The sequence below is a fragment of the Perissodus microlepis genome, chromosome 15 (assembly GCF_051167445.1).
Source record: "Perissodus microlepis isolate ML-2025 ecotype Zambia chromosome 15, ASM5116744v1, whole genome shotgun sequence".
In the NCBI taxonomy this organism is placed as follows: domain Eukaryota; kingdom Metazoa; phylum Chordata; class Actinopteri; order Cichliformes; family Cichlidae; genus Perissodus; species Perissodus microlepis.
This window is the reverse complement of record NC_140475.1, coordinates 6,179,510-6,205,361: the sequence shown is the minus strand read 5'-3', so window position 1 is coordinate 6,205,361 and position 25,852 is coordinate 6,179,510. Positions and strand designations below refer to the sequence as shown.

Here is a 25,852-nt window from a genome sequence, read left to right as displayed (position 1 = left end):
TCTTCAAGTAACTTAAAGAAGTCCAGACGCTTTTCTTTGCAAGCTCCTTTGACTACGATGACCTGGATGACTGAGAACCTTCACAGACAGAACCAGAAGTAAGCCACCAGTCTGAAAGCACAGAGGGTGATATGGAACTATGAGGTCTTTAAGATAAGATGGAGCCAGGTTATTCAAGACCTTGTATGTGAGGGGACAAATTTTAAATTCAATTCTTGATTTTACCAGGGAGCCAGTGAAAAAAGTCAGTGTGGGAGAAATATTCTAAGGAGACATGTAGGAGAAATATGTTGTCTCTTTCTAATCCTTGTCAGTACTCTTGTAATGAATTACAATCCAGCCTAGATGTAATGAACGCATAAACAAGTTTTTCAGTGTCACTTTGAGGAAGGATGTTTTTTTGAAACTTGCATAATGGCAATTGATATGTGATAAGAGTTTTAAACCACTACACTATGAATGAAATATTAAAGCACAAATGCCAGTGCTTTACAGAAAGAAACCCACTAAAGTAACTAACCAGTATTTATGATGCATGCTCCGAAAACAGCAGTTGCACAGTGATTTAAAGAAAATAATCAAAGATAATGGAAAATGGATAATGTGTTTAAATAGTAAACATGGGATTACCCGGGAGCTGAAAACATTCAACGCCATAATGTCCGGGTTTTCCCTTTTTATTGTAGTTACATTCAGGCTTGCACATATTCACCTTCAGCACTTCAAAATGCATATTTTTATCCTAACTAATAGCATGTCCAAACAACACCCTCTACCTCCCAGATTATTATTATCTCCTTAAAGTGTTTTGGTGTCGTGGACAAGCCCCTAAACTGGAAACATAACTGTGTACGCATCTGATTCGCTGACATATCTTTGGCCCCTATTTATTGGCTACTGTCAATCTAGGCGCGATGTGATTGGTCGAATCACAAGAAAAGGAAGTGGCGATCAGTAGTGTGGGCTCAACGCTAAGTAGTATTTGGGTGGTGTATATCAAAGGGTAAAGCTACTGGCTTTCGTCCCTAAACGTGGATATTTTGAAGTGTCAAGAGGTACTCGTCATCCAGTTTTTGGGCCGAGCAGTTGAACAGCGGGCATATATTATTAACGCTGTCTTGCTAACCTTTGTTGCGGCTATGTAAAACTAGCTTGTTAGGTTTACGTCATTTCAGCAGGTGCTACTCTGCTAGCTTAGCTTCACATTGGGATCTATTAGCTTGTTAAACAGCTACAGTTGCTAAAATTAAACAAGCTGGCATCTAGAGGGAATACGGCTCAGACTAGTGTGTGACAGGGAGTTTACTTATGCTACTTCTCGTAGTGTGACCCGAGACTGCGACTGGATGTTTAGTAATAGAAATAGCAGTAGTCACAGCTAGCAGATTGTTAGCTTGTTAAATAACAACAATGGGCTATAAGAAGTGTTTGAAAACAGCAAGGAGACTTTATTTTTGGGGTATTCTCTTCATAGTGTTCATCAAAGGAGTAACAGCTGGTGAGTATGAAATGCCGGTGGTGTTGTAACACTCACTATACGCGTGTCTTAAAGTGTCACAGCACCTGTTTTCGTCTATTACATTTCTTTGACTGAATCAAAACAACACATCTCTCACTGCTGCAACATTAATGCTTTTTAGATGAGGAGCAACACCAGGACGAAGCACCAGAGTTAAAGGTGTGTCATGGGCTCTTTGGTGCATGGTTAATGCTGATCATAGACTCATTTGCAAGCTGGTCTCTTGGGAGTTGTATGTAACACACGATTTTGTATACGTGTTGCCGAGAAAAGTTAAAGTAAGAAGTCATTCAACTTAAAAAGAAATTGAACACACTGCTAACTTTGCAAATGAGCCTCATGCAAAGGCATTGTTTTTATATACAGCATAAGTTCCCTCCTTCAAGTAATCCTTTGTAATAACCTCCTGTTGATTTCTCCAGTCCTACCATGACCCAGACTCTGAAGAGGAAGATGTTCGATTATCACCAGAAATTGTGGCAGGTACTTCTATGACCACTGATCACTCCCATCCTGAAGAGGAAACGCAGCCCTCTTCGGAGGGTCTAGAAGGAGAGGAGAAGGAGGACCTACCTGACCCGCCTCCTCCTGTTGAGGAAAAACCTAAAGAGGGTAAGGTGTAAGATTTTAAAACATCCACACAGCAAAGGCGTGAAAAACAATCACAATAAGTTGATTAACGTTTGAGATGTCAAAGTTGTTAAGTACTTCCTGATGTTTTTACTGTATTCATTATTAGAAATTTAGTTTTTAGCATCTCCTGCTATACCAGTGATGGCTTTGATATTCTAATCCCCACTTTTTACACTAGAAAATGTTATCAGTGTTTAAAAGTGGTTGCATGTTAAGAGCCCTCAGGATGGCCCAAAAATGGTCATGACAGCTGAATGTAGCTACTTTAATGGGCCATTGAGCTATTTGGTATCTGATTATAACAGTGTAAAGAAGTGGGATTTCAGCTTGGGACTTGGAGCTTCAAACTTTATCGTTGATTGCTTTAAAGTGTTAAATGTTTTGTCAGAAGATAGTTCCCTATGCGTTCTTAAAATAAAGAGCCTAAGATGTTAGCATGCTACATGGAAGGAAAAGCTTAGTGATATATTTTAACGATGTCTAGTCTGAACCTATAAATCTTTCTTTTTGTAGTAGTGCCTTGTAGTGGTGTTATCACACGTCTCATGATCTCAGCATTGAAAACAAGCTCTTTCTTATGTTTTTCCTTTGTTTAGTGTTTAGTGTTTAACATGTTAACCTGTTTTCACTTTGCCTGACTCTGAGCTAAGCTGAGTGTGGTTTCAGGGTAGAGCCACATTTGATAAATGGTTAAACCCCCGTGAGACGCTGAACAGCTTCTCGCACCTGTGGCTCCTCTTGCAGTGCAGTTACATCATTTCACTTGGGGATTGTTTGTAATTACCCTGCTAGCTCATTGCACAGTTGTATTACTGAACTTGTGTGAAGGAGATGTATTCAGATTAACGTAATTGCGTGTGTAAAGTTGCGAGAACTCTATGGTAATTGTTTCAACTCCTCTGTCTCTTTGTTATTTTTCCACACCAAAGTTGATGGTGCAGCAAAAACCAAAAGATTTGAGAATATAAAGAAAAAAAAATATTTTCACTTAGACCTCAGGTCCACCAGTATTTTAAAGGAAAACAGTCAGAGTTTGTTTGTTTTCAATCAAGTAAATTTTATATGTGTGTTTTTTGTTTTTTTAAAATACAGTTCCTGTGGTGAATGGAGGTACAGCCCATGGAGAGCCCTGCATATTCCCCTTCCTCTTCCAGGAGACAGAGTACATAGAGTGTACCACTGACGGGCGGGGGGATGGACGGCTATGGTGTGCCACGACGTACGACTATGACCAGGATAAGAAATGGGGTTTCTGTGAGAGTGAGTTTCAAACTCAAAAACTCTAAAACCTTCACAAATGAAATATTGTGATTCATTTTAAAGCCAAAATGGAGTCACATTACGGCGCTTTGGTATTAAATATATTGCATTGTACAGTACAGGTCCTGAGCCAGCCCTCATTTCATTATGTTTTGCTTCCAAGGAGCCAGACCTGCTTTTAATATTTAAAGTGATCTTGAGCAATAGTTTTTCAGGCTTTCTCAAGGTCTTTCAAATGTTTTCTTTGGACGCGGCTGGTTTTTCACTCATTTTCAGTCCAGCTCTTGTACCTGACTATTTTCAGAGGATTTTTTTTGTTTTTGTTTTTCTTCCTATTTGGTTTAGGCCACCAGATGAACCGATTTGTCTACACATAAGACACAACTCAGTAAAGAGCACGTTTTTTTACTAGTAGTCTGTTGCAAAAATGCACAATTTGTTATTAGCCAAAAACTTAGCACATGTACACAATGTGCAGCATCAAAGGTCACTGTGACCTTAAATGTTTTTCCCCTAACACATGAATTCTTGTGTTAAACTGTCACTGATCATGGTTTGTTCTTCTCAGTAACAGTCTTGGTAGAACTAAACGACTACTGAAACCAGCCTGAAGATATTATTATGACTTTGTTTGTATAACTGCTACTGCTACCAACCTTTTGAAAACCTTTATTTCCTCTAAACAGTCTGATTGGCTTCTCCTCTCTTTCCCTCAGCGGAGGAACAGGCACAGCAGAGGCTTCAGGCTGAGGAAGCAGAGAAGCAGTATCAGACTGTCCTGCGCATGCTAAACTCCACCACCAGGAAGACTCAGAAAAAAGAGTGAGTGGCTTACTTTTAGTTTATTTGTCTGGTTGTTGTCAGCCTAATTTTGACTCTTGAAGAAGAGTTTATAGAAAGCATGTGGATTTGAAATCTTTTTTAGATGAAGCAGAAACAGAAGCTTTCCAGTTTTTGCCCACACTCTGTAATAAGATAAAAATCGGAAAAGGAACAAAAGTAAAGATGCTCTATTCAAATTGAAGATTTTGGCAAGGTTACATTTTTTGCCAATTTTCTTTTTATTTGTTTAAGTTAAAATGCATATTCCCACTACTGCCTTCTGGTCATCTTTTTATTTCACAGACAATATTTGATGTTATTTTACATGTCGATTGGGTTCAATGTCCATTTCCTGCGTGTTTTATTACTAGCCAGCGCTTGCGTGCCTTCCATTTGCACATCCTTATTTGCTTTAGCTGTCACACTACTGCTTGTCATGTACACATTATTTTTATGTGAACGTGGATTCAATTTCGCTTGTGCCTACTCTGCTTATCTTTCTCAGATTATATGAAAAGCTGCTAAAAGTGGCAGAAAAAGGCCACCAGAAAGCCATGGAGAAGGTGGCGTATGCCATGCTGTTTGGAGATTACATGAACCAAAATATTACCAAGGCCAGAGAAATGTTTGAGAAGCTTGCCATGGAAGGCTCACCTAAAGCTCAGATGGTAATGATCTCGCTCATAATTATACACGTCTCTTGAGAAAAGTGTTGGAAGCCTGTTTGCAGGTTATTTGTGCTGAGAGGAGCAACTCTGTGACACTCTGCTCTGTTTACTTTTCTTCAGGCTCTTGGATTTCTGTATGCAGCAGGGCTCGGAGTTAACTCAAGTCAAGCTAAGGTACGTCTATGCTCTGTAGATTTGTCTTACAGTATATGGGTTTGTCAGTAGTTACTTATGTTCTGCCATGTTCTCTGTTTTTCAGGCCTTGGTTTACTACACCTTTGGTGCACTGGGTGGAAACCTGCTCGCTCACATGATTCTGGTAAGCAGATTTTTCTGTCAGTGAAGAAATGCTACAGTCATGCTATTTGTATACTTTAATAAAAATTACACTTCCTTATATTGTTTTATTAGGGCTACAGATACTGGGGAGGGGTGGGTGTTCCCCAAAGCTGTGAGTCAGCACTAACGCATTATAGGCTTGTAGCAAATCAGGGTAAGTGTTTTGCGTTACTATATTCTAGTGCAGTAATAGTTCTTGCTGGGCTAATAACACTCTTTCCTCTGCCAACTTTAGTGGCCAGCGATGTTTCCCTGACGGGGGGCTCGGCGGTGCAGAGGATCAGACTGCTCGATGAGGTGGAGAACCCGGGATCTACCAGCGGGATGTTGGAGGAAGACCTCATCCAGTACTACCAGTTTCTAGCGGAGAAAGGGGACGTCCAAGCTCAGGTAAAGTGGTCAAATTTTTTTATTGGGAGCTAATGTGACCTTTCCTTTGACATACCTGAGCCAGTGGTTGATTGAACACACAGTCAAAATGTTTGTAATGTATTTATTTGTGTCAGTTTAGAAATCGTTCTCGCTACACATGTGTGGCAAAGAAAACATTTGAATTTGTGATCAGCTTCACTGTTCTGCCTTTTGTGAAAGCTGCTGACTGTGGGGAATTAACAAAAACTACACAATATAGTTGCATGTCCACACATTTTTTTTATTATTATTTCTTTATTTATATGGCATTTTTGCTTTTTCTTGTGGGCAGGAATAGGAAGTAGCTTGAATGGATGGCACTAATTTACTTTATTGTATAAGAACTGAAATCTGGGTCAGACTTGGATTATGCATGCATGCATGTTATGTAATGGCTAAATGTGAAAGGGCTACATAATGTGTCATTGCTGGGTAGTATCAGTCTGAAGCCTTGTTGTAGTTTTTATTTGATTACTAATTGAATGTTTTACTTAGGTGGGCCTGGGTCAGCTGCACTTACATGGAGGACGTGGAGTAGAACAGAATCACCAGGTAACTTTGTCATAGATTTCGTCCACTGTATTTTATTTATTTGTTTTGCTTATTTTGTGAGTTGTGAGTTTTCTCTGTCAAATGCATGTATGCTGCTTTCTGTCCAACAGAGGGCGTATGACTACTTCAACCAGGCAGCCAATGCAGGCAACACACATGCTATGGCTTTTCTTGGAAAGGTGGGTGAGATGGAGGCTCACTCACTTCACTGTTATGTCACCTTTTCTTTTTCTTTTTTAAACAGACATTTCTTTCTTTTTATAACATTTTCCATTCATCACCTTGTTAATTTCATTTCTTACAAGAGCAGTTTTTTCTTTTTTTTCTTTTAATGCCATATTTTCCATCTATTTAACACTGTGTTGTGTTGACCTAAGAGACAGTTTGGTTATAGAGATTTAGAATAAAACCAGCTTGGCATTGATGTTTTCACAGAGGGAAGTGTATTTGTGTTTAAGGTATAAAATTTAGCTTTTATGTCTGTGACTGTCTGTTCCTCAGATGTATTCAGAAGGCAGTGAGTTTCTCCCTCAGAATAATGAGACAGCCTTGCAGTACTTCAAGAAGGCTTCTGACCTGGTAAGGATAACTGGGTAATTTATTCACTTTGAGCTTGCTCACTCACTCACAGCTGAATTCTGTTACCCTTTCTTTAAATATTAACATGCCGTAATCGTTTTTACATATTCATTTACTTTTTTTTCCAGGGTAATCCGGTGGGACAGAGTGGGTTGGGGATGGCCTATCTTTATGGTAGAGGTGTGCCAGTGGTAAGATATTTTATTTTATTTTTTTTAAGCATGTCTCATATCTTTTGATAGGATCTGTACATGTAGATAAGATCTCACCTTCACTTTTAGGCACTTGGAGTTGAAATAAAGTTTTATATAAACAATAAAGAAAAACAGTTTTATATAACAGGCTTTTATTTTGATGGCAAGCTGTCAGAGTGTCTCTCCTGCTGAAGCAGCTATTGAAAAGTTGTGTGTTTGTCTCCAGAACTACGAGCTGGCCCTCAAATACTTCCAGAAGGCAGCAGAGCAGGGCTGGGTGGATGGACAACTCCAGCTGGGCACCATGTATTACAGTGAGTTTTACAGCTCAGTGTGTCCTTCACTGTCTCACTGCATTCTTTCATAGTTTTCCTCTCGCCCGCTATCTGTTTAGGAGTCCTCAGTCTTCGCTCTTCTTCACATAATAACATTTTTGTTCTTACTCTTGTTCCCCAGATGGCATTGGCGTGAAGCGTGACTACAAGCAGGCTCTTAAATTCTTCAACCTGGCCTCACAGGCTGGGCACATCCTGGCCTTCTACAACTTGGCCCAGATGCATGCTACTGGTACTGGTGTGATGCGTTCCTGCCACACCGCTGTAGAGGTTAGTCCACCCTAAATCTGCTGCTTCTTTCACTGTTAAGAGATTGTCTCTCCAACTTGGTGTCTCCTCAAACATTTATCGATTAACAGCAGTGGCTTTTATCTGCACTTTCAATACAAATTGGAGATGTGTATCACACTGTGTGTCTGTGTCCTGTTTGCAGCTTTTCAAAAATGTGTGTGAGCGTGGTCGCTGGTCAGAGCGCCTGATGACAGCCTACGGCAGCTTTAAGGAGGGCGACATGGACGCTGCGCTGGTTCAGTATCTGCTGCTGGCTGAGCAGGGCTACGAGGTGGCTCAGAGCAACGTGGCCTTCATTCTGGATCAGAGTAAGAAAAACCAAGACATTAGTATTTAACCATGGTAGTGCAGGCTTTTAGCAGTTAATTTATGTGCACCACTTGCAATATTATAGCCATGTTTAAATGCTAGTGTCATGATCCTGCTACACTCTTTACCTTTGTTAGAGAGAGATTCAGGTCTCATTTTAAATGTTTTAATTTTTCATGTGTTTGTGTGAATTATGCCACACAGAAGGGGCAAGGATCTTCAGTGAGAATGAGACCTACCCTCGTGCATTGCTCCACTGGACAAGAGCTGCAGCGCAAGGTGAGTTTAAACAAGCTCTGTCTCCTCGTCAGTGTGAACAGTGTGTGTGCCGGAGCAGTAGAGTCAAAGTGCACTGCAAGTTTAGGGATGCGTCATGATGTTCAGCTTGGGAACATATTGCTTATTGCACATTTCCCTTGTTTGAACTGTGATGCTGTGTAGACACTGGCTGTGAGCACAGCTGCTCTGCTTGGCTGTGCTGTGCGAAACAGTTATTAGTCAAACTTTGGCTCCTTTTGTGGTTGAATCTGTGCTGCTGTGGATGTCTAACTCCTGCTAGCTGAGCACAGTTCTGTTACCAAAGAAAGTCTCATTGCGCTGTACAGAATTTGACCCCACTGTGGTTTTATCAGGTGTAACCAACGTGGTACCAAAACTCCAAATCCTTTCAGAAATGGAGACATTTCACTACAATGCTCAGCCAGCACAACCAGCTCAATTTACAGCACACACACACACCGCTGCACATAGTTTGTGTTGCACTTATTATCAACAAGCGTGTCACAACCAACAACCTTAATAACAAAAGCCATGGCAACAGTGAGCATCACAGCTCCAGTGTGTCTCATGCATCCTCCATAGCTATATATTATCTAAGTGCAGTGGAACAGGCTGATGCCTGAGCAGCCATAGCTGCTGAGGGTGCACAGATTCTCTCTGGGGTCACATGCATCATAATTTATGATAATAGAGCTCAGCCTCTCTTTGTGTATCAGTGTGAGATACTGAGTGGTGAACACTAAGCTGGTTCACAGAAGATTTCTAGCCGTGACTGTTTGCATATAAAACCAAATCTTACACATGTAATTGTCCTTGTAAGGTTACACCGTGGCAAGGATAAAACTGGGAGACTATCATTTCTATGGCTACGGAACGGACGTGGACTACGAGACGGCTGTCATTCACTATAGGTTGGCATCTGAGCAGCAGCACAGCGCACAGGCCATGTTTAACTTGGGTTACATGCATGAGAAAGGCCTGGGTATCAAACAGGTGAGCACTCACTAAACATCACCTGGCTCTCAACATGTCACAAATTTGCGCTTTGTCATTTAGCAAAGTCAGTGTGGTTGTTAATTTGATTTCTAATTCTGAAATTTTCCGTGGTTTTTTTTGCTGCAGGACATCCACCTAGCCAAAAGATTTTATGACATGGCTGCTGAGGCCAGTCCTGACGCCCAGGTTCCAGTTTTTCTAGCTCTGTGCAAACTGGGCCTGATTTATGCTCTCCAGTACCTGCAGGATCTTAATGTGAGTATTTCCTCCTGAATTCACAAGCTGTCATGCTAACCGTATGGTTTTGAGTAACACGTCTTGTACTTCAGATAGTTTCAGAGATTCTTCATTAGAAAGAAAAATGATGTTTCTTTTTCCTCCTTGTTGGCTCCGGCTTCTCGCAGTTAAAGGAGCTGATTTCTCAGGTGGACCTGGACCAGCTGCTGGGCCCAGAGTGGGATCTCTACCTCATGACGGTCATCGCCCTACTGCTAGGCACAGTCATCGCCTACCGACAGCGCCAACACCAAATCATAGTGCCACCTCGCCCACCTGCCCCAGCGCCTCCTCCCAGACCGCTTCAGGAACAGCCACAGGCCCAGGCCGAGCCCCAGGCTCAGGAAGAAACACCAGAGCAGGGCCCGGCCCAGGAAGAGGAGGAGCAGCACTGAGAGGGAGGCAGACGGAGTGAGGGTGGTGAAAGATGGACAAGAGGCTCACTGCATGGAGCACCAGTAGCTGAATACCTGCTACTCTGAGCACCTCGCCCACTCTGCCTGTTCCCCGCCATGTGTGTGTGGGTTTTTTTTTTTGTTTTTTTTTTTTAAAAGGCTTGATGATGGCTGCTGAACTGTTCAGTCTCACCTCTTTCTTCCTTTAAAATATGCTGGTCTTCGGCTGAAACCGACACATCGTGGGTGTTAATGGACAACACTGCAGTAGAGAGAGTGTTTGGACTTGGTACTTTTTGACTCAGGATACTGCCAGACGTTCCCTCCGTGTCCTCAACATGGAATTAGTCTTGTGGTTGCCAGATCAAAAGCATTACGAACTCAACTGAGAAAATTACACTCGTTAGACAGCTTCATTCCCAATTTTGTTCAGTATTTAAAAAAAGTCTGGGTGGAAAATGTGAAGTAAAATCATTTTCATTTCTAGCGCTGGTCTACTTGGTAAAAGAAAATCCTGATTCTCTGCATGTCTTCTCTGATCTCCTTGCAGACTTTGAGTTTAGCCTTGTTTTCTGAGCTAACTGATGAGTGAACAAATTTTGCATTCCTTTATGCTTTGCAGTTTTGCATTCATTAGTTATTTTGGGTGACATGTTGTCAGATCAATAAGTGCTAAATATACTAAAACTATGCTGAGTCATCAGTACAAGAACAATAGTTTGGGAAGTTCTCACTGACAGAAAAGCTGGGCTGTGAAGTAGGTGATGTTTGCTGATGCACACGGGGATTAAAATGTGTACAGAAACATCAAAGTTCATTTAAAAAGCAAGCGAGAGGAATTTAAACTTTTTTGGAAGTTGTACACTACAGTATGTGTACTTTTTTTTTTTTTTTTTTTTTTTTTTCCAACGCTGTTTTTTGATTTAATTATTGTTGCTGGTTTTGAAAGGCAGCTTAGTATTTTATTTTTTTTTTAAATGCCAACTGTTATCTGGAGCAGCCTTAAAGATAGCAGCAACTTAAACCTTGCATTGTTTCTACAGTAGAGGAAGTGGATCACATTTCTTTTTTTTTTTTTCCCTTTTGTTTTGTTCTAAAACTTCAGCTGTCGTGACAATTTCCACCCCCTCACCAAACGTCCAAGTTGGAAATCTGCCTACACTTCTGAGATCAGACGGACATGAATCCGAGGCTGCATTGAAAAGCAAACGAAGCCACGGTTAGACCATGCAGCATTTCTGGAACCAAGATCTGAAATTTCGTTTTGTTTTTTATTTTTGTTTTTTCACTTCATTTGGGTTTTTTTCTCATTTGTTCACTTCCACAAAATGTACTAAAGTTAGTGTTTAACTGCCAATAGATATGCATGATTGAACCCCAGAAGGAGAGCGAAGTGTTGTTTGCAGGATGATAAGAAATAAGTCCAAACTGTTTCCTGCTTTCACACATCGGCACCCACATAACTCACAATTGGTCTGAAATAAAACACTGGGCAAAGTTACAGAGAAGAATTTTTCTTTTCTTTTTTTCTTCTTCTTTTTTTTTTTTTTAACCATTAAAACGTGTTTATAAATTTAATAAATGATATATGGATATTTCAAAGATGTTCTGAATGTTTGATTGCCGAAATGCTTGGATCGATGATCATTTGTAGTTTGGATAAGTGGCTCGTGCCCTGCTTGGCTTTAAATGTCTGACATAACACTGCAATGTTGCTGACATTGATCAGCAGCGAGAGCGGCCGCTTCTCATTGGACCTGTAGGTTGTCGCTCAGCCATTGAGGCTGAGACAAAGTGACAATGCTGTGAAAACTGAGCGTCGCATTGTGCAGTGTGTAGGGGTGACCCATTGACTGGTCCATACGCGATACTATGGGGTGGCTTTGGATCGCTGTGGCAACGTGTGTGCTCGCGTCCTGCTCTGTCAAAGGTAAGTGCTAGAACAAGCAGGAGGGCAGCTCCCACGTGAGGCTGTGTGCCTATATTTATTGTAACAACAGCCTCTGAAACGGGGCCCTCCCTTTTAATATTTATTTTTTTTAATGGATTGTTTGCGGTTTATATCAACCATCTGTTTTTATAGATGTACACCAAGGACAAAGTCAAGACAAAAAACTTTTGAACTAGGGCTTATTTAGCTGATTAAAGATGAGCTTTATCAGTGGCTTATAAAGTGGTTTGAAAAGTTTCAGTTAATGATCCCTTTAAAGGAAATGACTGGTGGTTGGAGTATGAAGAGGGGATTCGGCACTACAGCAAGGAGGCCCTCAATAAGGTACTGTTTCACCTATGTTTATCTCTGAGGGTTTATTTTGTTGTTAGACACAGTTTAAATTTTGGTTGTCATTTAAACAGCAAAAAGACTTGGTTGACAGACTTGGAAAGACAAAAAACATTAATATATAGCAATTGTTAACCTTTCTCTTAAAAGTAGGTTACCATCGTGTCACACCAGACTAACCACATGGCCCAGCAGGCATCCTGAACTTGTGCACAGCAAGCACAGCTAACGCATCAAAGACAGTGAAACAATGATCGATCAATAAAAACGCAGTCCAACAAGGTACTGAAGATGAGGTTTCCACTGTAGCAGTGAAAGTTATGTTCAAGTTTGCCTACTGTAATCTACAACAGAATCTTAATGCACAAACACTGTGCTCTGCTGGATTCAATGTTTTTATATTTATTTTATTTAGAAAGAGGGACAATACATATTAATGAACATTTTAACAAATGTAAATATGCCAGATTATAGCCTTGGGCTAATTTCCATCTGCAGACCCTCTGGCAGGTTGGTGTTACTCACAAGTTAGTAAAAACATACAGAGACACTATTTACAGATCATGTGACAAGGACAAAAACAGTGATCACATCATACTATAATATAAGCTTTGCCTGATCTTACTGTCAGTTATTTAGTTGCTATTATCCTGTTTGTTTGTTTTTCAGACTTGCTATGCTGTAAAATGTATTAAAGTACCACAATACCAATGCTCCCAAAACATTAAGGGAGCATTTGTCACACACAGTGATTGTAATGAATTAAATATTCATGATAAAGGTATAAAATCTTTATTGACATAGATTGTGTAACTTGTTAAATACAAAATGCTATTACCAACAGACACTGGAAACCTCAAGCATCTATCCTTTGAGGGCTGCATTCAAAATCGAACCAAAAATGAAAGTTCAAAACTGAAGTCAGGCTGATCCATCTGGCATCATAACGTGGTTTAGCAGTGTGCCTTTATGAACTCCCAACAACATCTAGGTATGCTCCTGATGAGAGGCTTGATGGTTGTCAGCTGGGCATCACTGAGCTACTGGACAGTTGGCGGTGCTATTTGGCAGGAAGCACTAATGTCTCATAGGTTCTCAATTAGATTCAGTCTCGGAAACATGAGGTACAGACAGTGGTATTAATGCCTTTGTCACCCAGGAACTGCCTACATGAAAATGTAGAATGAGACCAGGCGTAGTCCCACACCAGGAGGAACCCAGGGCCCAGTGCATGCACATAAGGTCCACAGGTAATCACCTTGGTTCCTTAAAGCAGCCAGGGTGTTGTTGGCTCTCACGTAGAGAGGCCTGTCTAAGGCCACGCCTCCCCAGACTATAATTGACCCACTGCCAAACCCCTCATGCTTGATGATCTTGCAGGCAATATAACATTCACTCTGTCACATGGAGCAGGTGAAATTAATTATGCTTCTTAACTGGACAAAGTGATATTACATTTATACTATGATCATCAAGTGTTTCCTTAATTTTTTGAGCAATGCATTTATAAAGATCATTTAATGGTGAAAAGAGTCTCAGTCTACATGCCCTCATCCATGTACCCTAAATTCAGTTTCTTGTTTTTGTTCAACTAAGATGAGATATCAGCTTTGTCACCGCTCCATAATGCTGCGTGATGCTGTACCGACATGGCGGACCATTGCTAGCTAGCGACAGTATATTTAGCAATCACACATTAACAATGTTGAAATAAACAACATTTCCATTGTGGTAGGCCGCATAAAATAACAGACTGCGGTCAGTAGATGCTGAGGAACATAGTTGCCATCTTTCTGCAGAGTCAATTGCTACAGACTTACAAACATCACGTGGCTTTCAGATTAGCTCAAAAAACAATGTGTAGAGAGCTTCATGAAATTTGTTTCTATGGCTGAGCAGCTTTTTCCAATCCTTACATCAGCAATGCCGGATGCAAAGCATGCCACCACTGGATTCCAGAGTGGTGACGAATCCCTCTTCTCCTTTTGGCAATCCAATGAACCAATCTGGGTTTGGCGGTTGCCAGGAGTCCTTGTATGACTGCATTGTGTCAAGTGTAAAGTTTGGTAGAGGGGGGTTATGGTGTGGGGTTGTTTTTCAGGAGTTGCACTTGACCCCTTAGCACCAGTGGAAGGAACTCTTAATGCTTCCACATCCCAACTTTGTGGGAACAGTTTGGGTTTGACCCCTTCCTATTCCAACATAACTGCTCATCAGTGCACAAAACAAGGTCCATAAAGACATGGATGAGCGAGTTTGGTGTGAAAGAACTTGACTGGCCTGCACAGAGTCCTGACCTCAACCTAATAGAACACCTTTGGGATGAATTAGAGTGGAGACTGTGAGTCGGGTCTTCTCGTCTGACCTTACAAATGCACTTCTAAAAGAATGCTCAAAATTTACCATAAACACTCATAAACCTTGTGGAAAGCATTCCCACGAGAGCTGAAGCTGTTATAGCGTCAAAGTGTGGGCTGACGTCATATTAAACCCTATGGATTAGGAATGGGATGTCATGCAAGTTCATATGCGCATGAACGTGGATGAGCAAATACTTATGGCAATATAATGTATCTAAAACGTTCTAATGCAATAAGATTTTTTGAAGATTTTAAAGTTGGTCCACAAATGCATCAACATATACAGTATTAAACTTTTTTCACAAAGAACATTACGCAACTGTTTAAAACATTTATAACAGTTTATTCCGATGTAGGAAGACGCTCAAAAAAGAAGAAGAAAACAATTGTCAGTCCCTGAAGACAAACTTTAGTCATTACAAGGAAATAAGGACTCATAAGGAAACATAACTGGTCTCGATGTGACAGCGAGGCTTCTCTCTTTTTACTTATTTAGGAGTTTCCAGAGAAAACCCGGCCAGTGAGCTTCAAGCATCCTGTGTTCCAGTGCTCAGACATGAGTCCTTCTCCCTCTGTCCCCTCCTCAGGTCTGTCCAGGTGTCACCTGCTGACCTCAAATCTTGTGTTGTTCAAGAGTTTGAACTAACGCTCTTTTTCTCTTTCTTTCCCTCTCTACCTTCCCTCTATCCACCCCTCCTTCCACCCTTTTGTCTAGTTGAATTTGTGAAGGCCGCAGATATCAAAGTCATCGCCGCCTTGGGGGATTCTCTGACAGTAGGTGTTATTTGTTGTTTGCTGCTTCCTCTGCTGTGCCGATGATACAGTGTAACGTCGACCAAAAATAGACTCGCTCTGACCGTTGATTCATTCATTTTGCATACTCGCTTAGTCCTGCTGAGCAGAAGGCAGCTGCAATCGTGAGAAGAGCTAAAACGCTTACAGTGATGGATAAAGACTGAGTGCAAATGAGATGGAAATAAACTTTAAACTGCATTACTAACCAAATGTTGCACCAACGGAAGAGCAGTCAGCTTAGTTATTATCTCTTTTTGTGCTTTTATGAGAACGGCACATCTTCATAATCTAAGAGAAGATGCCCAAATTGCAGCTGGTTAATGGGGACCTGTTATCATCTCCTCTATATTTTTATTCTTGGACTCTTTGTGTATCGTTGCATGACTCACAGTTTATAATAGTTCTCATCCTGAGCCTTGATTCGGCAGCGTTGCACGTATACGGCAGAAAATTTGGAAAGGCATAATAGGATCCGTTTAAATTAGAGTGACAAACCACCCACACAAACACTTACTCATAAAACTGCTTTTCTTCTCTTCCTTGGCTCCTGATCTCTCTATGCCGTGCCCCTTCTTTTCCAGACGGCTATCGGCGCCAACGCCACTACTGTCCTCGGCATTCCCATTGAGTTTCGTCACGTGTCATGGAGGTGCCTGTCACAAATCTCACACAAATAACAATCAGGATGAAGTGAAGCAGACTGATCTCATATCATGAACATGTTAGAAACTGTATTCCCCCATGAGAGTGTCAGTCTGTAAGAAACAAGGTTAAACTGACATTAACAGTTCTGCTGCTGGTATTGCTTTCCTTTCTGCTTGCAGCATTGGAGGCTATGGGAAATATCAAGATGTCATTACTTTGGCAAGTAAGCTGTCACTGCTGTGTCCGAGCTGTTTCTTAACTGTATCGTTCCATGAAACTCACAACGAGAAAAGTCCAGCTCATTTTCTTTACCTGTTTGACGCTGTCATTTTTAGATATCATCAAGCTGTTTAACCCCAATCTGCTTGGAGCTTCTCCTGGAAAGACAGTTCATGGGATGCAGGCTCATATCAGTGAAACGGGCTTCAACTTGGCCGTAACTGGACACAACACCTTGTAAGACCTTCGCTTACTTTTGTGTTGCCTAATCTAACAAATTATATTCTTCTACAAAAATAACTGAGCTGTGACCTAATTCACTTTAGGAAGCATGTTATTTTTTATTTTGTAGCAATCTCCCCGGTCAGACGAGACATTTGATAGACACACTGAGAGGTTACGAGGTAAAGCAAGGCCTTGTTTTCTCAGTAATGATACAGCACAGGGATGGGAGAGGTAACGGGACTGTCGTCTCTTCCTTTAGGGTCTCAACTTTGAAGAGGACTGGAAGCTTTTGACTATTCTCATGGGCATGAATGACATCTGTGATTACTGCAAAGATAAAGTCTGTCTTGGTCTCTTATCTTTAATTCAATAGAAAATCTCTCTCTATATATGGAATATTGCCTCTTCTATTACCTCTGATGAATCTCCGCTACTTCCAGGCTCTTTTTTCAGTAGATAACTTCATCCACTATATGACCGTCTCGTTGGAAATGCTTATGAATGAGGTAAAGTCGAGGATAAACAAAATCAGGCTTAGCCCTGGATTTACTGTCTGCTGAGACTGAGGGTCAGTGCTGTGCTGAATCACCACAGTGCAGGTCTTCATGCTGTGCTTCAGGTTCCCCGTATGATTGTGAACGTGGTTCAGATCCTCCCCATGCAGACTTTGAGGGAGGTGCAGAAGCCCACCCCAGGGTGTTTGCTCCAGCGGTGATCACTCTCTTTCTCTCTCAGAACAAGTTCAACTCTGGCTTGATTGACACTTCTTGAACTTTTTACTTTTTGACTTTGATTTAGGTCTTTCTGCTCGTGCCTGATAGAGCCAGTAGCCAGATCTCCTGAACTGCGGGAGCTGGTGGAGGTCAATCTGGAATTCCAGGTGCACTTTACTTCTTTCATGTTATAAGATTATGTATTATGTAAGGAAAGATGGTACAGGAGATAAATTCTTCTTTCATTTGGTTGCCACATTACAAGGAATATGGACTCTTTTTTGATCCCTCTATGCATCATAAAAAAAATCCCATGTTTTTTAGGAACAACGTGTTCGTTCTGTACAGCAGACTCTGAATGTTAGGCTGCACAAACAAGCTCGTCTGTAAAACACCTGCAGAATCTTGAACTGCACACTCTGTTGTATGTAAGAGCTATCAGAGATGAGATTTCTGGGTCAGAATATGAGGAAAAACCGCCATAAATATACATGCACTGCTTAAAAATGTTTTAATCAGAGTATAGCATCAGCTAAACTGCTGACATATTGATCCAGTCAGTTAAGTAGCAGAGAGGGTTGTTAAACAGTTTCAGCTGCTTTAGTGTTAATGAAATTAACGAAAGGTGCTCTAGAGGGGCAACAAAGAGACACAACTCCCAAAACAGCAATGGTTTTACAAGTGGAGGTCACTCCTCATCTTTTCTTCCTGTGTTTTCACTAGTTTAGCATTTGACTAGGGTCAGTGTAACTACTGGTACATAAGGTGATACCTGAACCCTGCAGAGGTTGCACAGGCAGTTTCCTGTGTCTCCCAGCAGAGTCTCAAGAGCATGGAGGAGATTCCAGGAGACAGGCAGTTACAGGACTGGTATCTCCTCCTTTGTGCAAAGAGGAAGAGGATGGTGTGGATGGCAGTGACCAAACAATCATAAACAGACTTCATCTTCAAACAGATGACCTCTGTGCTCACTGCCTGGCACTATAGAGCCCGTTTGCCATAGAATACCAAAATTGTCTTGTTAAACATGCACTCATTTTTATAAATATCTAATAGACAGAGTGCAGAGAAATGTATTTTAAACATTTGTTTTCTACCAGCCTGAAAGAAGAACTATTTTGGAAGGAAACAAAGCTTAAAGAAATGCCCATTAAAATGCATTTTTGACTGTATCTTCCATAATAATTTGCCTTGTCATTGTGCCCAATGATAACTCACTTAAATGTGCAAACAGGGTACATTGCACCCAAAACATTATATGCTGATTTCATGTTTGCAGCTCTCACTGTAATTTGTGTGTTTGCTGTTATTGTAACAGCACAAGCGAGGAGAATGGGAGACAAATTGATTCTCATGCTGCTTTCATCTGCAGAAAAGACTCGAGAAGCTGCTGTACAGCGACCGCTTCTTCAGGGACGACTTCGCCGTTGTTCTCCAGCCCTTTTTGAAGAACGCGGACCCGCCCCGCCTCCCGGTAATCCATCTCACAGCTATCAGTGTGACATAAGTGTCTGCTTTCAGACCAATCGGTGCGAAGCATCACGCGGCGATGACTGACTCATCAGTGATCCCCAGTGTGACAGCTGTAGCGTTTTGGCTGAGAAACTCACGAGTCATGTTTCACCAACAATGCTGTCCATCACTAAAACTATACCGCAGTGTATTTTGTGTCTCTCTGAGCAGAACGGGAAGATCGATATGACTTTCTTCACTCACGACTGCTTCCATTTTACCATAAAGGGACATGAGGAGCTGGCCAAGGGACTGTGGAACAACATGGTGAACAATAAGTTGTATTTGATTTAAAGGCACAAGAGGCTAAAGGTCAATGAGTCATTCAGGGTTTATTGTGTAGGATTCACATGAATGTGAACTGTGTAATTGTTCAAATACACATGTCTGCTTCTCTCACAGTTTCAGCCCGAGGGAGGAAAGACGATTGTGAGCAGCTTCTCTGACCCCATCACTCTCATCTGTCCACCTATGGTAAGATTAGCTTTCCATATTTGACTTTGTTTGGCCTGATTGGTCTAAAGAATTGAATATTAACTAAACGTTCCTCCAGTGAAATTAGGTTTCAGAAAGTGTTTTAAAATGTTTTTAAATGTTTGTTTAAAAGTCTGTTGATTTAAGGAAGTTCAGCGCTGTGGAACTTTTTTTTTCTCCATTTGCTATGATTCCTGTGCTTTAGATGCTTCTCAAAACACTCTGTTACTGCTTTGTCATGCTGCTGTGCATATAAATGACACTGCATTAAAATAAATGAGTGCTTGGTGAAATAAAAATGAATTTTAGTTCACCAGAAACTCAGAGCTGTTTGAAAGACTGGGAAAGAGGCTACGGTGCGTCACGCTTCTCAAAACGCTCTGCAGTACTGCATTATTTGTGTTGTGATAAATCTTAATTCAATATCTGAGTTTTACAGTTATTATATTACATATCATATACGTAGGAACACCCATATATCTTCACTCGACCGATCGCAGCCAAGTCAGACCAACCTCCCCTCCAGACTGACGCTCCATCACCAGCAGTCATCTTCCTGCTGCTCCTCCTGGCACAGTTTGGAGTTATGTAGCTTTTAATTCCTTTTCCCGAGGCAAAACACACAGTGGGCGAAAGGAGTTTTTTAGCCATTCACCAGCATGGAGGAAATGACTGCAAACTGACAGATTTGACAACAAACAATCATTGCAATCATGCAGCCGAAATATCTGAATCTCAGAGGATGTTGGAGATGGACGAGATGAGGATAGGGGAGCTTCAGATGGTTGGGGGTTGTCTCTATAATATTGCCAGATTTTTACTAAATAAAGTGCCTGGAGATGACTGTTGTTGTGAACTGTGCTTCAAAGTGAACTGAACTGAGAAATGTGACTTTCTAATAGACCCTTTTACAGTTTTTAATTGAGATTTAAATAACTTTTCCTGCGCTAAAGACAATATACCAGTTAAACCGCATGCCTGGTAGTGGGATGTTTCTGTTTCTCCCCCATTTGGGGAGCAGACTTAGAGCATATATGTATTTTTAATAAAAAGTTTGCTTTGTACAAATTGCAAATGTTGTAATTAACAAAGCATGACGACCTACTTTTGATTCATGTGACATTTATACATTCATACATAAAATATTAACAACTTTGCCCAAAAACTAAGCGAGCGTTTCTTTAATCACAAAATTGTGCTCTTTAATAACTTCTGGGCCTTTTTTAAAAAAAGTTTTCAGACTCATTAATTTACTCAGATTTACCTTTATAAAAAACAAACCTTTTGTTTGCTTGTTTGTTTCTGCACGTTTACTCACGCAGAGGGACCCTGGCAATGTGCCTCGATCAGCTCAGTGAAAAGAAAAATGATTTAAACATGAAAATTTGTCATTCATATCATCTGCTGTAGATTTCCCCAGACAGCTCTGACTTCTCAAACGGGGGAAGATTTAGTCACAGGTCTGCTCCTCAGATCTCCAGGCAGCTGCTGGCCCACTTTCACTGCTCCATCCTCCGGTGCCTGAAATATTATTATTATTCTTCACTAAAAGAGGGAAAGCAAACCATCAGTCATTGCACTGAACAAAAAAAACGACAACAAAAAAACACTAAGTGTTGCTCATGCTGCTGGGTGCTGAGCAGTGGAGTCATTATCTTTTACCCGCAAAATGTCAGCGGTTGGCGTCAGTAGCTGAGGTGTAATCATCCAGTGCAGATGGCTGTATTGTACTCTCTGGTTAAACAGAGCCTACAATACAGAATTCACTGACTCTATTGAATCAGTGTGATTACAAAGGCAGGTGGAAACTATATTAAGGCAATCTCAGGTTACTTTAATGTGCACAGAAATAGCAATTTATCTCCAGAATGGAAAGGAAAACCATATGATATGTACTCAGTGTGGTGCAGCTGGGTTGTATAAGTATATCATGTGTCATATATGTAGGAACAGTCATATTTGCATGGGGAAAGCCTCCCTTTTCTAATGTTTTCTTATAATAAAACGCATAACACTTGAGTTTAGAAAGGTAATTATTTGTAATCACCTAACATGTATTTTTTCCCAAACTCTTTCAAATTTATTTGCTTTGTGCCAGTTTACTTTGTTGCTTCTTGGATGCTTCTTTTTGATGAATTTCAATTAGTGCTTGTAGCTTTCAGATTTCATTATAACCCTTTTATTGTATTCAAAGGAAACCGTCTTCATGTTTAAACGAAGCCGTTGGCACTTTACGCGGGACAAATATGGATCCTCTGGTCTAGCTCTGATGCAGATTGGCCTTTATTGTTTCTCTGAATGCATAATGAGATCTTTGGGATGTCGGTGAATGGTGCAGCAGCACAATGTGAAACTGCAAACAGTCCAAACGCCCCCTCCCACTTTAGAAACCTCTGCTCTGTTTGTTTTTTAATGAACATGTCAGTAACAAGATGAAAATGACCTCATGAGGACATGTACATCCAGAAGTTTTAGAATTTTCCAGTGTGCATGTCTGCTCCTTATAAATGGAGACAAAATGCTGGTACTGTTTCTGCTGTTTTAATGTATCATCATTTAATGTCGGATCTCAGGAGGCTCAGGGATATGGTCTTATTAAAATTATTTAAAAAAGGGAGAAAAAACAATAATAAAGCTTCACTTGGTGCAGGGTTGCCAATTCTGACACTTCTGATGTGACAAGACCGCTGGTCAGGAGGTGAATCAGACACAGATCACACACCCACCGCCTCCAACATCACAAACAACCCCCAACTCTACTTGCTCCATCGTATCTTTCACATGCTGAAACGTCTGTAAAAAATCCAGCCCTGAAGATGTTTTCTCTGAGTTTTTTTCCACACCTGCAGCTTTCATACAGCAGCAGGATCCATCAACGAGCTTTTCCAAGGTGAGAGAGTTGTGTGCATTTAGGCGGGTGGCACAACAGATGGAACTATTTGTGACTATTAATAGGGATATTTTTATTTTACTCTTAGTAAAAGCCTGATGGGTTTACTGAAATAAAAAAAATATTTCTGTCATGTCATGTTTTTAATTTTTTTTGTTTTTATCAGTAAATTGTGGCAAAAGGGAAATTTAAAGTAAAAATTAGTTATTGTAATTAGATAACCCATTTCATTACCCATTTCAGTGTTGTTATTGGTTACACGGGTGGCAGATTTGGTCTAATTACCTAAATTAATTGGGGTGCTATTTGGGACATTATTTACAGGCTTCACTGTGTTCTAATTATAATCATCCATTAGGAAGGGCATTGGTATAAAATATATTTTGGCAAATATTTATGCAGTTTAGGATAATTGCATACAGATTGGTTAACGCACATTGCTCCACTGTGGCAAGCCATTAAAGGAGCAGAAACAACAAGAAGAAGATGACAGAAGAACAGATGAAAACAAATTGCAGTCATAAGTAATTGTGGAGACATCATTGTATAGACTTTCAGTGTGGCTGGTGTAGGTTGGGAGGGGCAATAAAACAAACAGAGATTTGGTAACTTGGAAAAGTTTTAGCCTAGGACCCCATAGTACCTTCCATCCGTTTTCTGCAGAGGTTGTTGGAGGTTATCCCAGCTGTCACAGGGAAAGAGGCAGGGTACACCCTGGACAAGTTGATAATCTGTTGGACGGCTAATTGTGAGAGATAGCAATCCATGCTCACAACCTAACATGATGCATGTCTTTAGACTGTGGGAGAAATGAGGTTTGGAGATGAAGTATACTGATGACCAGCAGTATGGCTTAGTGCTGAGAAAGAGCCCTACAGATGTGATGTTTGCTTTAAGAATGTTGATGAAGAAGAATAGAGAAGGTCAGAATGAGTTGCACTGTCTGTTGGTAGATCTAGAGAAAGAGATGAGGAAGTCAGGAGTGGCAAAGAAGTATGTCAGGGTGGTGCAGGACATGTATGAGGACAGTGTGACAGTGACGTGGATAGATGGGTTAAAGGTGCGGGTGGGATTGCATCAGGGATTGCATTTGAGCTCCTTTTTGTTTTCTTTGGTGAAAAACAGACTGACAGACGCGGTCTGCCTGGAGATTCTGTGGAATAAGTGATCTGTAGCGAGAGCAGGAAGTAGGTGAAGGAGAGTCTGGAGAGGTGGAGGTACACTCTGCAGAGATAAAGAATTAAAGTCAATAGAAGCAAGACAGGATGTGTGTGTGAATGAGAGGGAGACAGCTGTAATTGTGAAGTTGCAAGGAGTAGAAGAAGTAAAGGTAAATGAGTTCAAATAGCTGGGGTCGACCATCCAAAGCAACAGACAGTGCACAAGAGGTGAAGATTAGCGCACAGGCAGGGTGGAGTTGCTGGAGACTAGTATCAGGGGTGATTTGTGACAGAAGGATAGCAGCAAGAGTGAAAAGGAAGGTTTACAAGCTGGTGGTGAGACCTGCTGTGATGCATGGTTGGGAGACAGTAGCAGTGACAGAAAGACAGGAGGCTGAGCTGGAGGTGTTTTTCATTCGAGGTGACCTGAATGGACAGGATTGTAAACAAGTACATCAGAGGAACAGCTCAGGTCGAGTGGTTTAGACACAAAGATAAAGAGGCAGGGATGAGATGGTTTGGGCATATGCAGAGCAGGGAGCTGCTAAAAGATGAGGAAGACAAAGATCTTTTACCTCTTCATCCACAGTTGGTATCAACCTTCAACTCAGTGTTTCTTGCTATGCACTTTGAACTAACCTGATATCAGTTTCATAACAACAGAAGCAAAACATACTCAATTCTGAGTATTTGTATCTAATGACAGCTGCAGTTGTATTTAACACCTGCGTTCTGTAGTTAGCATTGTGCATGATGATTAAATGTGTTACACTGTGATAAATTTTGTCTAAATAGGTGAAAATTATTGTAGGCGTTACCAAAAGAGTGCTTCATTCAATAGATGTGTGAAGAAGGCTGTGTATTTGGCTCAGAGAAAGAGGTTGTCTGTTTTATCTGTATCAACAGGCACAATAAACTGTATGCTGTAATTATAAAATATTAATCTAGAAAGGTAAATACTGCATTGTTCCTAAATATGAACAGACCTTGCAACATAGCTCAGTTTGATTTGGGTCACATGCTCACATGAGCAAATCTGGACAATGGCAGCAATAATTTTTAATAAAATATCACCAGGCAACACATTTAGGCAGTCAAGCGGCACAATCAGTAAATACAGCTTGATAATCCCTCTTTGTCCTATGGGGAATCACTCAGCGATGTTGACAGAGACACTATCATTTATTTACAATACATCCATTCTCTTGACTGCTTATTCAGTACAGGATTGAGGGGGACTGGCGCCAGCTCCCAGATCAAATAGTCTTTAAACAAGATGTGAAGGAAATGCAGACTTCCCCCTTCAATTCTGGGGTTCACATCCCACAGAAGCTCAACTGGATTTAAATCTGGGGTATTTGAAGTCCACACTTCAAACTTGCTGTTGTGCTCCTCTAACCATTCCTGAACCATTTCTGCTTTGTGGCAGGGAGTATGATCCTACTGAAAGAGGACACAGCTATCAGTGAATACTGTTTCCAAGGAAGGATGGTCTGCAACAATGCTTAGGTAGGTGGTACGTATCAAAGTAATAGCTACATGGAGGGCAGAACCCAAGGTTTCCCAGCAGAACATTGCCCAAAGCATCGCACTGCCTGCACAAGCCTGCTTTTTTCCCACAGTGGATCCTGTGCCAGGTGTTCCCCTGTGAGCTACACGCATCCGGCCACCCACGTGATGTAAAAGAAAGTGTGATTCATCGGACCATCAGATTGTCTTCTTTTGCTCCATGGTCCAGTTCTGATATTCATCTGTCCACTGTTGGTGCTTTCCTTGGTGAACAGGGGGCAGTATGGGCATCCTGCCTGGTCTGCAGCTATGCAGCTCCATACACAACAAACTGTGACGCACTGTGTGTTCTGACACCATCAGAACCAAAATTAACTGTTTAGGTAGTTTGAGCTGCAGTAGCTCATCTGTTGGCTCGGACCACACGGGCTTACCTTTGTTCCCCATGAGCATTATTGAGTCTTGGCCGTCCACAATCCTGTCACTGACTCACCACTGTTCCCTCCTTGGACCACTTTTGATAGATACTGACCACAGCAGACCAGGAACACCCCACAACAGCTTGTCAAACTCCTCAGATAATTACACTTGCACATTTTTCCTGCTTCTAAGAAATCAACTTTTAGAACAAAATGTTCACTTACTCTCTGACAGCTGCCATGATGAAGAGATAATCAGTAATATTTACTTCACATGTCAGTGCTTGGTGTATATATTTATATACATATAGCTATAGGTATGTGTTCAGATATACATCCATATTTTTGTGGGTGGTAATTGTGCGGATAAACATATGTATCAGGATGATGATCATCACCCTTCATATTCCTTCTTACTTATTCAAAATCCCGCCATCTGTCTACCCCCCTTTATCTTGTCCTGTTTTCATTGTTGTGTGTCTTTGTCCTGTGCGGTTGTTGCTTTTTTCAAAATCAAATGTATAACATAAACCTCTTGAATCAAAGCTAAAGTCTACACAATCAAAAATTAATTTAAAAATACATATGCTTCCAGTTAAACCATACAAAGGATAAAAAACATGATCGATGCTCAAACAGCGCACGGGGATAGAGATGCTCACTTTTATACCTGAGGCACTCTGAACTGGCACACGCCCTGACAACCAGCGAGGTACGATCAGGTACAACAGCAATTATTTGTCCCAGGATGATGTCATTTCCTCTCTCCATCTCACGCTATAAAAAGGGTGC

At 41.0% G+C, this 25,852-nt stretch overlaps 2 protein-coding genes across 4 annotated transcripts; both read left to right on the top strand.

Annotated features, from left to right (window-relative positions):
- Positions 1 to 939: 939 nt before the first annotated feature.
- Positions 940 to 11,460, top strand: sel1l (SEL1L adaptor subunit of SYVN1 ubiquitin ligase). Its single transcript, XM_084952768.1, has 21 exons — positions 940 to 1,498; positions 1,641 to 1,678; positions 1,942 to 2,131; positions 3,245 to 3,412; positions 4,129 to 4,234; positions 4,740 to 4,902; positions 5,023 to 5,076; positions 5,162 to 5,221; positions 5,314 to 5,395; positions 5,477 to 5,631; positions 6,148 to 6,204; positions 6,315 to 6,383; positions 6,706 to 6,783; positions 6,912 to 6,974; positions 7,204 to 7,291; positions 7,434 to 7,582; positions 7,746 to 7,911; positions 8,117 to 8,191; positions 9,012 to 9,184; positions 9,314 to 9,442; positions 9,592 to 11,460. The coding sequence occupies exons 1-21, from the start codon at positions 1,411 to 1,413 to the stop codon at positions 9,856 to 9,858; spliced, it is 2,418 nt and encodes an 805-aa protein (XP_084808894.1). The 5' UTR covers positions 940 to 1,410; the 3' UTR covers positions 9,859 to 11,460.
- Positions 11,461 to 11,567: 107 nt separating this feature from the next.
- LOC146371509 (phospholipase B1, membrane-associated) lies at positions 11,568 to 25,758 on the top strand. Of its 3 annotated transcripts, none has more exons than XM_084952770.1 (16): positions 11,568 to 11,788; positions 12,069 to 12,133; positions 14,996 to 15,086; positions 15,215 to 15,273; positions 15,876 to 15,943; positions 16,119 to 16,162; positions 16,275 to 16,395; positions 16,511 to 16,562; positions 16,643 to 16,723; positions 16,824 to 16,889; positions 17,003 to 17,094; positions 17,182 to 17,263; positions 18,469 to 18,570; positions 18,780 to 18,875; positions 19,011 to 19,082; positions 24,562 to 25,758. In XM_084952770.1, exons 1-16 carry the CDS (start codon positions 11,731 to 11,733, stop codon positions 24,568 to 24,570), a joined length of 1,158 nt encoding a protein of 385 aa, XP_084808896.1. In that variant the 5' UTR covers positions 11,568 to 11,730; the 3' UTR covers positions 24,571 to 25,758. The 3 variants fall into 3 exon arrangements, with proteins under 3 accessions (XP_084808896.1, XP_084808895.1, XP_084808897.1); XM_084952769.1 differs by lacking the exon at positions 24,562 to 25,758 and adding an exon at positions 19,549 to 22,568; XM_084952771.1 differs by lacking the exon at positions 24,562 to 25,758 and having other exon boundaries at positions 18,780 to 18,920; positions 19,011 to 19,083.
- Positions 25,759 to 25,852: the final 94 nt, after the last annotated feature.

Excerpts from the sequence above, each read along its gene's own strand:
- LOC146371509 (XM_084952769.1), top strand. The coding sequence starts at position 11,731 with ATGGGGTGGCTTTGGATCGCTGTGGCAACGTGTGTGCTCGCGTCCTGC. Across the intron at positions 12,134-14,995 it reads GCAAGGAGGCCCTCAATAAG|GAGTTTCCAGAGAAAACCCG; the intron begins GTACTGTTTCAC and ends TTACTTATTTAG. Across the intron at positions 16,724-16,823 it reads GTGATTACTGCAAAGATAAA|GCTCTTTTTTCAGTAGATAA; the intron begins GTCTGTCTTGGT and ends CGCTACTTCCAG.
- sel1l (XM_084952768.1), top strand. The coding sequence starts at position 1,411 with ATGGGCTATAAGAAGTGTTTGAAAACAGCAAGGAGACTTTATTTTTGG. Across the intron at positions 5,222-5,313 it reads TGCTCGCTCACATGATTCTG|GGCTACAGATACTGGGGAGG; the intron begins GTAAGCAGATTT and ends TTGTTTTATTAG. Across the intron at positions 7,292-7,433 it reads GCTGGGCACCATGTATTACA|ATGGCATTGGCGTGAAGCGT; the intron begins GTGAGTTTTACA and ends CTTGTTCCCCAG.